The sequence below is a fragment of the Abramis brama genome (genome assembly GCF_963993115.1).
Source record: "Abramis brama genome assembly, chromosome: 16".
In the NCBI taxonomy this organism is placed as follows: Eukaryota; Metazoa; Chordata; class Actinopteri; order Cypriniformes; family Leuciscidae; genus Abramis; species Abramis brama.
In genome coordinates, this window is record NC_139978.1 from 19,453,303 (window position 1) to 19,463,655 (window position 10,353).

A 10,353-nucleotide genomic window follows, 5' to 3' on the forward strand; every position below is an offset into this window, starting at 1 on the left:
TGCTCTAAAACGTGAGTGCTAAATACTCAAGATTTTAAAGAAAATGGGGAAAATAGAATGATCCAAGTTTGTAAATGTGTTTGAACTGTAACACTAACCCAAATGTATTGTTGGATAACAGGGCAAATTGCAATATCCCCCTGAAACAAGCGTGTTGTGCAATGTTATTTTAGAAATTATAAATTTATAAATTATCATTGAGTTTATTATAATTTTTATTAATATTTTCAATCAGTTTTTATTTATATTTTCAATTTTATTTTAATTTTAGTTAAAGTTTTAGTAATTTTGTTGTGTGTTTTTGTTCTATCGTTTTTTTATGTCTATAGTTTTAATTCTTTCTTTTTTGTTTTGTTATTTAAGTACATCAAGTTAAATTAAATTAAAATGAGAAAAATTGTTTTATATTTTATTTAATTTCAGTTAATGTTTATTTTATTTCAAGTAATAAAAAATAAATGTTATGGTTTTAGTTTTAGTTAACCATAATAAACCTGGTGCACAGATTCATATATGTCGCATTCATGATGCAATTTAGCCTAAAGCATAACTGTTGCAGGAAATGCTACATTTATTAGTCTGTTAGTCTTTTTTTCTTTCATTTGATGAAACACGAACTAAGTTAATAGGTCAATGTTTTTGATGTCAACATGTCCAAATGCCCAACTTCTATGCCACAGACAGAAAGTGGCTGATGAATAATGTGTTTTTGTTAAGCTCTATAGCTCTTTAGTATGCAGCCCTTGTCTTATGCACAGGCTTCATCAGGGCGTTTTCTAAAAGAGAATCCACTATATAAATGGAGGGAGGGGGCCAAGCTTTTTATATGACCCACTTGGATTTCACCAACATCCAGTAGCTAGTTCTAATTTTATGTTTGTCAAAATCATCTAAGACCAAGTTTGTCATCTTGACACTTCTGGCCAATAGCTGCCCTGTAATGTTTCATCGCATAAGACCTCTGTTGTCCTGTGATGAGGAAATTAGTCGTTTAGCCTAAACAACTTGTGAAGGTAAATATTTTGGTAATTTCAAACATATCTCTGTGTGACTTTACCCCAGTGAATATTTCTCAGATAAGGTTTGTTTTTGAAAGTTCTTAGAAGTGTTGACAATATATATGCCTATACCTTTACATTTCCAACATTACTGAGATTTCATTGAATAGCCATACTCATTGACCACATCTCAAAGAGAATAGTCCTACAGTTTATTATTATTGAGAAGATCAATAATAATCAAGTTAAGAAGTGTTGTTAATGTGGAAGATAGTTTTTCAATAGCCTAATTTTTTAGGTAAAACTCAATAAAACTCCACTGCCATAAATTCAGTACAATTTAGACTAAAAAATATACGATCATATTGCAATTTTAGTTTGGCGTGACAGAATTCAGGACAGTTTTGTACAACGTTTTTGAAACATCCAACAAACAAAATCCAAAACCTAGAAAGAGCCCCGTCTCCCCTACATTGTAAAATCTGAACAACAATTGCCCCAATAGACTTTGAAACATAAACATCGCATGTTTGTCTATATTTGTAAACAAGCACAGTCATGTGCGGTGCTGATGACTCGTTAACCGTTGGTATGGTATGCTCCGTGCGTCAGTCACAGCACGAGACCCGGGAGGCATAGGGTTAACAGTGGCGTGAGAAAGAATGTGCCAGTCTTTGACTAACTTACAACTCATTCAAACGTGTATATGCCACGCCCTCAAACGTAGACGCAGGGGCTTGACCAATTAGAGAGAAAGAATTTTGTCGTCGATATCTGCCGATGGTCAGATGACTGAAAAAAACTATTTAAAACTCTAATGAGCAACCTGATACAGGTTCATATACTTTCCTGGCACCTCTCAGTGAAGGAATAATTCGTAAAACTTCCTCAGTTGCTAAAGTTTGTCAAAAGAATAACTAAAGTATTTTACAGCTCTGAACATTATGTTAGAAAAATCAATAAGAATCGCAATTTGCTTGTGTTTTATCCTGTGCCATTCATTCAGTGCCATAGCTGCTGCGCCCGGCGAGAACGCTCACTCGAAAGGTAAGAGGACTCGTTTAAGTATTTAGTTTACTAAATAATTGCTGTTAACGGATTTTTAATACTAAGCGTTTACTTTAGGGTGCAACAATTCCACATTGTTTTATATTTTTAAGCTTTTCTGTTTTCAATCATTCTCTTCGCGGACAATGGCCAACAGTCACGATTTCATTCAAACTGTAATTGAGAAACGCGTTTTTCTCACATTCTCTAAATGACTAACTTACTTGAATGAACCTGTCAATGAAAAACAAAAAACAAAAAAATGAATGACATGATAGTTTAAATATCCGCTTTCTTTGACGTGTCGGTGATCACAAAAGCAAAACCCGGACAATCCACTTTCTTTCGGATGTGCCCTTTAAACAAACGTCCAGATAAGTCCACGTTTTATCAACGATCTGCCGCGTTGTCGACCGCAGTGACTTTGTGCTGGAAACTATATGACTTTTAAACGACTTGCCTGCATGAGCGGGGGATTTAAAAAATGAATAAATAAAGTAATTATTACTTTAAAGTTTGTGAACAATGATCGTTTGGAATACCGGGGAGCGCCTTAACGTAATTTGTTAAAAAGTGTTACTCCGTGTTTTTGCTCGATTTGATGTGGTTCATTATTTTATAACCGTAGGTTTTAAACATTAACTTCGTGTATGTATGTAGTACACATACACACCTTATGAAAATTAACCATGGTTTTATTATAGTAAAAGTTTAACCATGTTTTTTTTAGTGGATCAATTACCATTTGTATAGCCACAGTTTTACTACAAATAACTGTTACTATGGTTAGTGTTTCAAAACCATGGTTAATTTGTAGTTACCATGGTTTAACTACAATAACATGTTTTATTTGTAGTAAAACCATGGTTAATTTTCGTAAGGTGTGTGTATACAGTAGTCAACATTTGAAGCAGATCAAAACCTTTCATCAAAGTTATAAATGAATTTTGAACAAAACCTGTTCTTGTCTTAGGACAACCTTGAACTTTTTTGATCCACCTCAAATGTTGTGTGTGTGTATAACACATACACACACCTTACGAAAATTAACCATGGTTTTACTACGAATAAAACCAAAAAGCGATGTTACACGCATGCATGCATAGCCACACACACACCAAAATATAGGCTAACAACAACTCTAAAAGCAAAAGACCCCCTGTTTTTAAGCATTAGTCTTGTAATACAAAGATGCGAAGACCTGCGACATTTACACAAAGACATACAATTTCTATCACCTCAGGAGGATTGTGATAATGTATGTGATTTCACCCCTGTAGCTCATTTCTAATTGTTTAAACTGATGGTGTTTTAACACTCCAGCAACTTTTCAGCCCAAGTAAGGGAAGAAAGACCATGGTTTCATCCTCTTAATGCTGCGTAGATTGTTTGTAAACTCTTACATCCCAAATCAAGACTATATTTGGCATTCTCATAATGGTCAACTGGTTCAGAGAAAACAAGTTCTGCTCTCTCTACAGTTGCTCAATTGTTCAAGCTCAGTCATTAAAATGAGATGTTGTCACAAGACTTGCCATGAATGAACTCAAGCTCAACACCTTATGAAACAAATAAGCTCTTTGAAATGCACAATTTTTCCAATATTACATGTAGAGTTTAGAGATTTTACATAAACCCAATTCATCCTTTTACTCCTCCTTCTAGATGATGCAAAAGACAACTTCTCTATGGATCCTGTGCGACTTCATGACCGAATCAAGTACAACATGCGAAAGTCTTTTGATCTTGATGATGACGGCTGTTACCTCCACCCTGGGAAAAAGGAAAGCATTGAGAAGTGTGGCTTCAATGCCACAGTCAAGACCATTCTCATCATCCACGGCTGGACGGTGAGACATTCCAGATTGTCATGTGCCTATGGTTTTAATATTGGATTCGACTTTTAAAAATTGACACCCAAGCCTCCACAGCCTTAATCTTCAGAAGTTTCCAAATATTTTATCTTTGAAACAATGATGGAGGTTTACCAGAAACTTTCTTTAGTGTAGCAATACATTCACTTCTCAGGTGTAAAGCGAATATTGAAATTTCACACATGATTGCTGGATCTTTGCTGGTTTGGTTTGGTAAAGGGTGTGTTATCTTTTACAGATGAGTGGGATGTTTGAGAGCTGGATGCACAAGCTGGTGGCTGCTGTTCAGAGGCGAGAGTCTGAGGCTAATGTGGTGGTGGTCAATTGGCTGGAACTGGCCCACCAACTTTACCCTGATGCCGTCAACCATACCCACCGGGTTGGGCAGAGCGTTGCTACCCTTTTGGACTGGCTCCAGGTACGTCTATATTATACATCCCGCTGGGTGTGTTTATTTCTCTTTGTGTGCATTTGAGAGAACTGGCAACCGTGAAAACTCTGCTTGTGGCCTTTTATACATTGGTTCTTTGTTGGTATTATTCATCTTTTCTCAGGACAGCAGATGTCCTGGTGAAGTACAATTTGTCTTTTCCAGATGGGTCTGTTTAGTTTTTTTTGTTGTTTGAGATGTTGGGAATTAGCCCATGGCATTATGGGTGTTCTCATGGAACAATACATATTCATGCATCAAAGCTGGGTTCCTTAGACTCTGAGGAACTCTACACAGGAAAGATGCAAGCAGTGTAAACGAGCAGCTGAACATATTAACCCCCCAACACACGCACACAGATGCCCCAGCTGGCACTGAGCATGGCACAGCAATCATGTGCAAAAAGCATAATGACTTTTTTACATCTCAAAGCTGCTCTCATCAGCCTTGTGGCCTCTAAAAAATCGTTCTTTTTAGAAAATTTCACCTTCTGAATTTAGTTAGACGAAGCAAGCAAATAAATATTTTGCCTATTTAATTGTAATAATTTGTAGAATTTTTAATTTAGTTACATGAAAGAAAGAAATAACAATAAGACAAATAATTAATACAATTATATTATTCTATTTAATACTTATTAATATATATTAATAATAATAATAATAATTTTTTTATTGAATGTATGTCTATATTTGATAGGAAGAAGAGAAGCTACAGCTTGAGGACGTGCACATGATTGGATACAGTCTTGGGGCTCATGTTGCTGGATATGCTGGAACGTTTGTAAAAGGGAATATTGGACGTATAACTGGTGAGGTTTTTTCTTTTTTCTTTTCAAAACAAAGCTTTGGAATTGCTTAGCCTTTTTGCACACATTGAGGCCTAAATATCTAAATCCCTGTCCTTTTTGAACAGGTTTAGATCCAGCTGGCCCCATGTTCGAGGGGACGGAGTCCCATAAGCGGCTTTCTCCGGATGATGCAGACTTTGTCGATGTCCTGCACACATACACACGGGGAGCTTTGGGAGTCAGTATTGGGATCCAGGAGCCAATTGGGCACATTGATATATATCCCAATGGTGGGGATGTACAACCAGGCTGTTCTTTAGGAGATGTGCTATCCACTGCTGCTGCAGGAAGTAAGTACTTCAGTTTTGTTGCTGTTTTGGCAATTTCCAACTCTCTTTTCATGGTTGCCAACCATCATTTTACCACATCTGTCTTGTCACCACACAGACTTTGTGGAAGTCATGAAGTGTGAGCATGAGCGGGCAGTGCATCTCTTTGTGGACTCCCTCATGAACAAGGACCACGTGAGCTACGCCTTTCAATGTACCGACCCTGATCGCTTCAAGAAGGGCATTTGTCTCAGCTGCAGGAAGAACCGCTGCAACAGCATTGGTTACAACTCCAAGAAAATGCGTAAGAGGAGAAACAGCAAGATGTACCTGAAGACTCGCGCGGACACGCCTTTTGGCGGTAAGTAATCCTTTCAAAGTCACATGCTGTAATGATGAGTCACTTTGCTTGTTGCAATATTAAACTGGTTGTTCTCTACAGGTTACCACTACCAAATGAAGATGCATGTGTTCGACAGGAAGAATGCAGATTCAGATCCCACTTTCTACGTCAAACTACACGGATCCCACAATGATACCAATAACCTCAGCGTAGACATGTAAGCAGCTCATGATTATAAATATTCTCCAATTAACTGGTAAACATTTATATTGGCTCTTTTGAATGTGAAGGTTAAAGTAAGGTTAAAATCTGACCTGGCATCTCTCTTTTCACAGTGCTGAAGGAGTTGGTCTGAACCTCACAAACACATTTCTCGTCTTCACGGAAGATGACATCGGTGACCTGCTAAAAATTTCACTTCGCTGGGAAGGCCCTTCCGATTCCTGGACATCCGTATTGAAACACATGAAGGCATCATTCTGGTCCTGGTCGAGTAAACGGGACAAAAAAGTTTTGGAGGTTCGGAGGATCAGAGTCAAAGCAGGAGAAACGCAGAAGAAGTAAGTCTTGGAGCTCATTGGTTGCAAATTTGTGAAATGACTCATTTTACAGCTTTTTTTTATTATTATTATTATTATTATTTTTTAGCTGTGTTTGTTAATCTTGTAATATTGTTTCTTTCACAGGTTCACCTTCTGTGCTGAAGAGACGGAGATCTCGCCAGGGCAAGAGATTACATTTGTTAAATGTCGTGATGGGTGGGAAGTAAAACCTAGGAAACGGTATGTATGCATGTCGACTATTCACATTATGCATTATTGTGTATATATATATATATATATATATATATATATATATATATATATATATATATATATATATATATATATATATATATATATCAGATTAGCCCCAAACTATATGTTTAACTTTATCTTATGTGTATGTTTATATTAATATTTATTTATTTTTGCAGATTGCACTACTGAGAGGAAGCACTGTTACCCAGGGACCCAAGGTGACACAGGGCCTGAGCACTTTTGTTTGATTTGATACACATTTGGTGGGATAAGGCACCATATCTGTTTCGGTGGGTAAAACACAACTCGCGCTGCTCATGGTCAGCTCAGATGGGTGATGATGGCTGGTTATTGGACTTGCTCAGGGCATTTTCTTTTTCTACCAGTGGGCTGTTTTGGATGGTTTGAGATTCTAGGTCTTCATCTTTTGATACTATTTGTATGTTTTCTATTGTTGCATTCAGAACATCCGTTTTATGGATCTCGGACTCTTCCTTAACAGCGCAATGCTTGTTATATATTTTTGTAAGTTTTTAATTTATGAAGAAGGAAAAAAAAAAGCACTGTAAAACCAAGCTTATTTATCAACCTAATGCACACCTTGTACCAAGGCATAAATTAATTCTCTCCCAAGTTATCTGGTGACCACTTTTACATGTGTATGTGTCTGTGGATTTCAATAGAAGGATTTTATGTGAATTCACAGTATTATTTAAGGTCAGAAGAATGGAGAGAGCCGCTCTGTTTGTCTTCGTAAAAATGTTGCACATTTTTGTGCCTTGTTTTGTACATGTTTTGTGTATATAATGTTTATATAAAATGTAAGAATAATAATTTGTAATAAAATTACCTTGGATCCACTTGTCATTTATAGATGTTATTGGTATGATGCATTCTATTAACAAACGTGTTTTGAAAGGATGGTGTGGTATTAATACTATTCATTTTGAATACTTGAATGATGAGTATTACTTTTGCATAATACTTTTGTATAACTTACAGTAAGCTGATTTGCATTTATGCAACTTGAGTAGGTTATAAAATATGCTACAATCCAGAGTCTGTCAATTTGCTTGCCTAAGGAACAGCCTCTGTGATGGAATGGTGAAAAGTGACATAGCAACTTTAGCTTGTAAATTCTCATGTCATTCCAAACCGGTGTGACTGACTTTCTTCCGTGGAAGGCAAAAGAAGAATTCATAAACATTGCTATTTGCTCTTTGAAATAACAGTGGACTGAAGACTACAAACTTCTAAAAGATTTAAAAGCATCATGAATGTGGTTCACATTCATATTCTTGCTATATATCCTGCATCAGTGAGTTAAACCTGAGAATGTATCAGACTGGTTTTGTGAACTGGATCCGTCCTGAAAAGATCCAACTCAAAAGAATGATTTGTTCATGAATCAAACATATACTTTTATGGTGGTTTAGCATCCTTTTTGATACTTGGAAACTTCAAGAAGACCCCCATTCATTGAAACCGCATGGAAAAGAACAGAGTGGTCGTCCAAGTTTCTTCTTCTATAGGAAATTATGTCGTACATGTCTGGAAAAACATGAGTATTAGTAAATTATATTACAGTTTTCCTTTTTTAATGGCCTTGGGACCAGTCCTTATCAGCTGCCATAAATACTAATAGTATCTTCTTTTTTTAGAAGGAATAAATCGACTAGAAATAGTCTAGTTTTAGTAGTTTCCTTCTCTTCAGAGGAGTGATCTAGAATCTTCTTGCAGTGCTGTTTGTGTGTGCTGCTAAACCAGTTAAGTATTTCTGGAGAAAAACCTCTCAGGAATGTTGAAATCTTACCACACGATTTATCAGTTACTAGTGTAAAAGGAAAGCGTCAAGACACCAAATAAATAATTGTGAATGAGGTGATGAGAAACAGGAAATATGTTATCTGATACAGTGGTTTCAGTGGATAATGCTGGTATGTCCTAGGAACATTCTCATTGCATCTCCAAGCAAATGACGTATAATTTATATCAGAGTAAAACAATGGCTTTTCATATATGCTAATTAGGAAATACACATGGAAAGTCGAACCCTGAACCTAACCGTAACCCATGTAGTTACTTTATTTTACAAAGCACTTAGTACACGTAAGTGCACGTACTGTAAAATAAAGTGGTTAAGCAATAAGAACGGTTTGCCCCAACGGTGGAAAAACACTGGTTCATCAAGAAGTGCACGTCACGTAGGGGAGAGCGGGGCACAACCTAACGCTGTTTGACTGTCTCAGTTTGTGTAAAGTGTTTCTTTTTTCCTTCATCAATTTCACACATGTATAGTACAATTATGTGGGTTTGTTTCATTAATACAGTGTATACTTTTTTCTTGATTTACCCCAAAAGAATAGAAGTGAACTGTGACAACATGCCCCAGAGGTGGGGTACATTGTAACATGTAAGGGGCACATAGTAACATGGCCATATGACAGATTAAAATGTTATCTGATCTAATCAAAAAATCAAATACAAGACAAACTAAAATATTTTCTCAATAAAATACAATTATTAACTTTTTCATATAAAATAATGTCATTTTTTAATAATTAAAAATAAACTAATTTTTGAGTTTGACAACAAACACACCGTAAAACACAGCTAGACAGCTAGTTCAAAACATAATAATAATGAATAATTTCTGAACATTGACTCTCAGTCTTTATTCACCTTTTTCCTCAATGTTTCTCAATATAATTCATAAAAGTATAGAATAGAATAGCATTGTTCTAATAGGGGCGCATTGTAACGCAGTGTTCATCTGCGCAACTGATTTAAACCTAGTTAGTGTCTTCTGCTAGTTAGCGAAGCATTAAAGAATTATCTCAGCTGTTAAATTTACTTTTGCTATAATTAAATAAATGTTCAGTGATCATCTTCCAAATATTTCAGTTTTTTTTCTCTATAGTGTTGATATGGCAACTGGATTCTTACTAGGACTGGTTGTTAAAGATCCCTAACTTTCAGCACAACAATTGAATGGGGATGTCATCTTGGGTGGGGTGAAATTTGGCACTGATCTCATGGTGCCACCAGTGCGACACATCTTCAGTTGTGTGCCCGACCTCATTGGGTGTTTCGGCCACTTATCACAAGACACCCTCTGCCGGGGTTGGCCCACCACGGGTTGATCAGACCCGGGTGTGTGTTGCACGGTGGTGGCACCATACGATCATTTAGCAGCCCATGTTGTGTCCCTACGTTTCAGCCACAGCCAGTGACTTCTCCGTTCCGCTGCAGTGGCAAGTTCTTTGATTGCCCTCCGTTGGGACTGCCCTCTGATCCCTACTTCCTTCAAGAGCCTTGTGGTAGAGCTGGCTACAAAACCTCTGCATCCCACCTCCACTGGCCACACCTTCACGTTCCAGCCCCGCCCCTCTGCTTCAGCTGCTAAGTTGGCATATCGCAGCCTCTTCCGTTCGAATGCCTCGTCGATGGCATCCTCCCATGGGACAGTCATTTCAACGATGAAGACACGCCGACAGGACTTGGACCAGAGGACAAGGTCTGGGCGCAGGTTGGTTGCTGCTATTTCAGGTGGGAAGGTGAGCCTCTGGTTAAGGTCTACCCGCATTTCCCAATCCCGGGCTGCGTTCAGTGGGCCAGAGTCTGGGAGTGATGGCTTAGTCCACTGTTTCTCCCCTTCCCGCATGAAGGTTGTTCTCCGTGGGATGGTAGTCTGGGCATTTAGAGGCGTGGCGTTGGTGGTTACCCTCTTGATCTCAAGTTC

General features: G+C 37.5%; 1 protein-coding gene across 1 annotated transcript; it reads left to right on the top strand.

The window, feature by feature from the left end:
* The first annotated feature begins 1,824 nt into the window (after nt 1-1,824).
* Nucleotides 1,825-7,474, top strand: lipg (lipase, endothelial). The gene is made up of 10 exons (XM_084087823.1): nt 1,825-2,045; nt 3,711-3,895; nt 4,158-4,337; nt 5,049-5,160; nt 5,265-5,489; nt 5,587-5,829; nt 5,911-6,028; nt 6,147-6,371; nt 6,498-6,593; nt 6,788-7,474. Exons 1-10 carry the CDS (start codon nt 1,943-1,945, stop codon nt 6,798-6,800), a joined length of 1,500 nt encoding a protein of 499 aa, XP_083943949.1. The 5' UTR covers nt 1,825-1,942; the 3' UTR covers nt 6,801-7,474.
* The last annotated feature ends 2,879 nt before the right edge of the window (nt 7,475-10,353 follow it).

Coding starts and splice junctions, on each gene's coding strand:
- lipg (XM_084087823.1), top strand. CDS start 1,943: ATGTTAGAAAAATCAATAAGAATCGCAATTTGCTTGTGTTTTATCCTG. Junction 5,161..5,264: donor GAATATTGGACGTATAACTG/GTGAGGTTTTTT, acceptor CTTTTTGAACAG/GTTTAGATCCAGCTGGCCCC. Junction 5,490..5,586: donor ATCCACTGCTGCTGCAGGAA/GTAAGTACTTCA, acceptor GTCACCACACAG/ACTTTGTGGAAGTCATGAAG.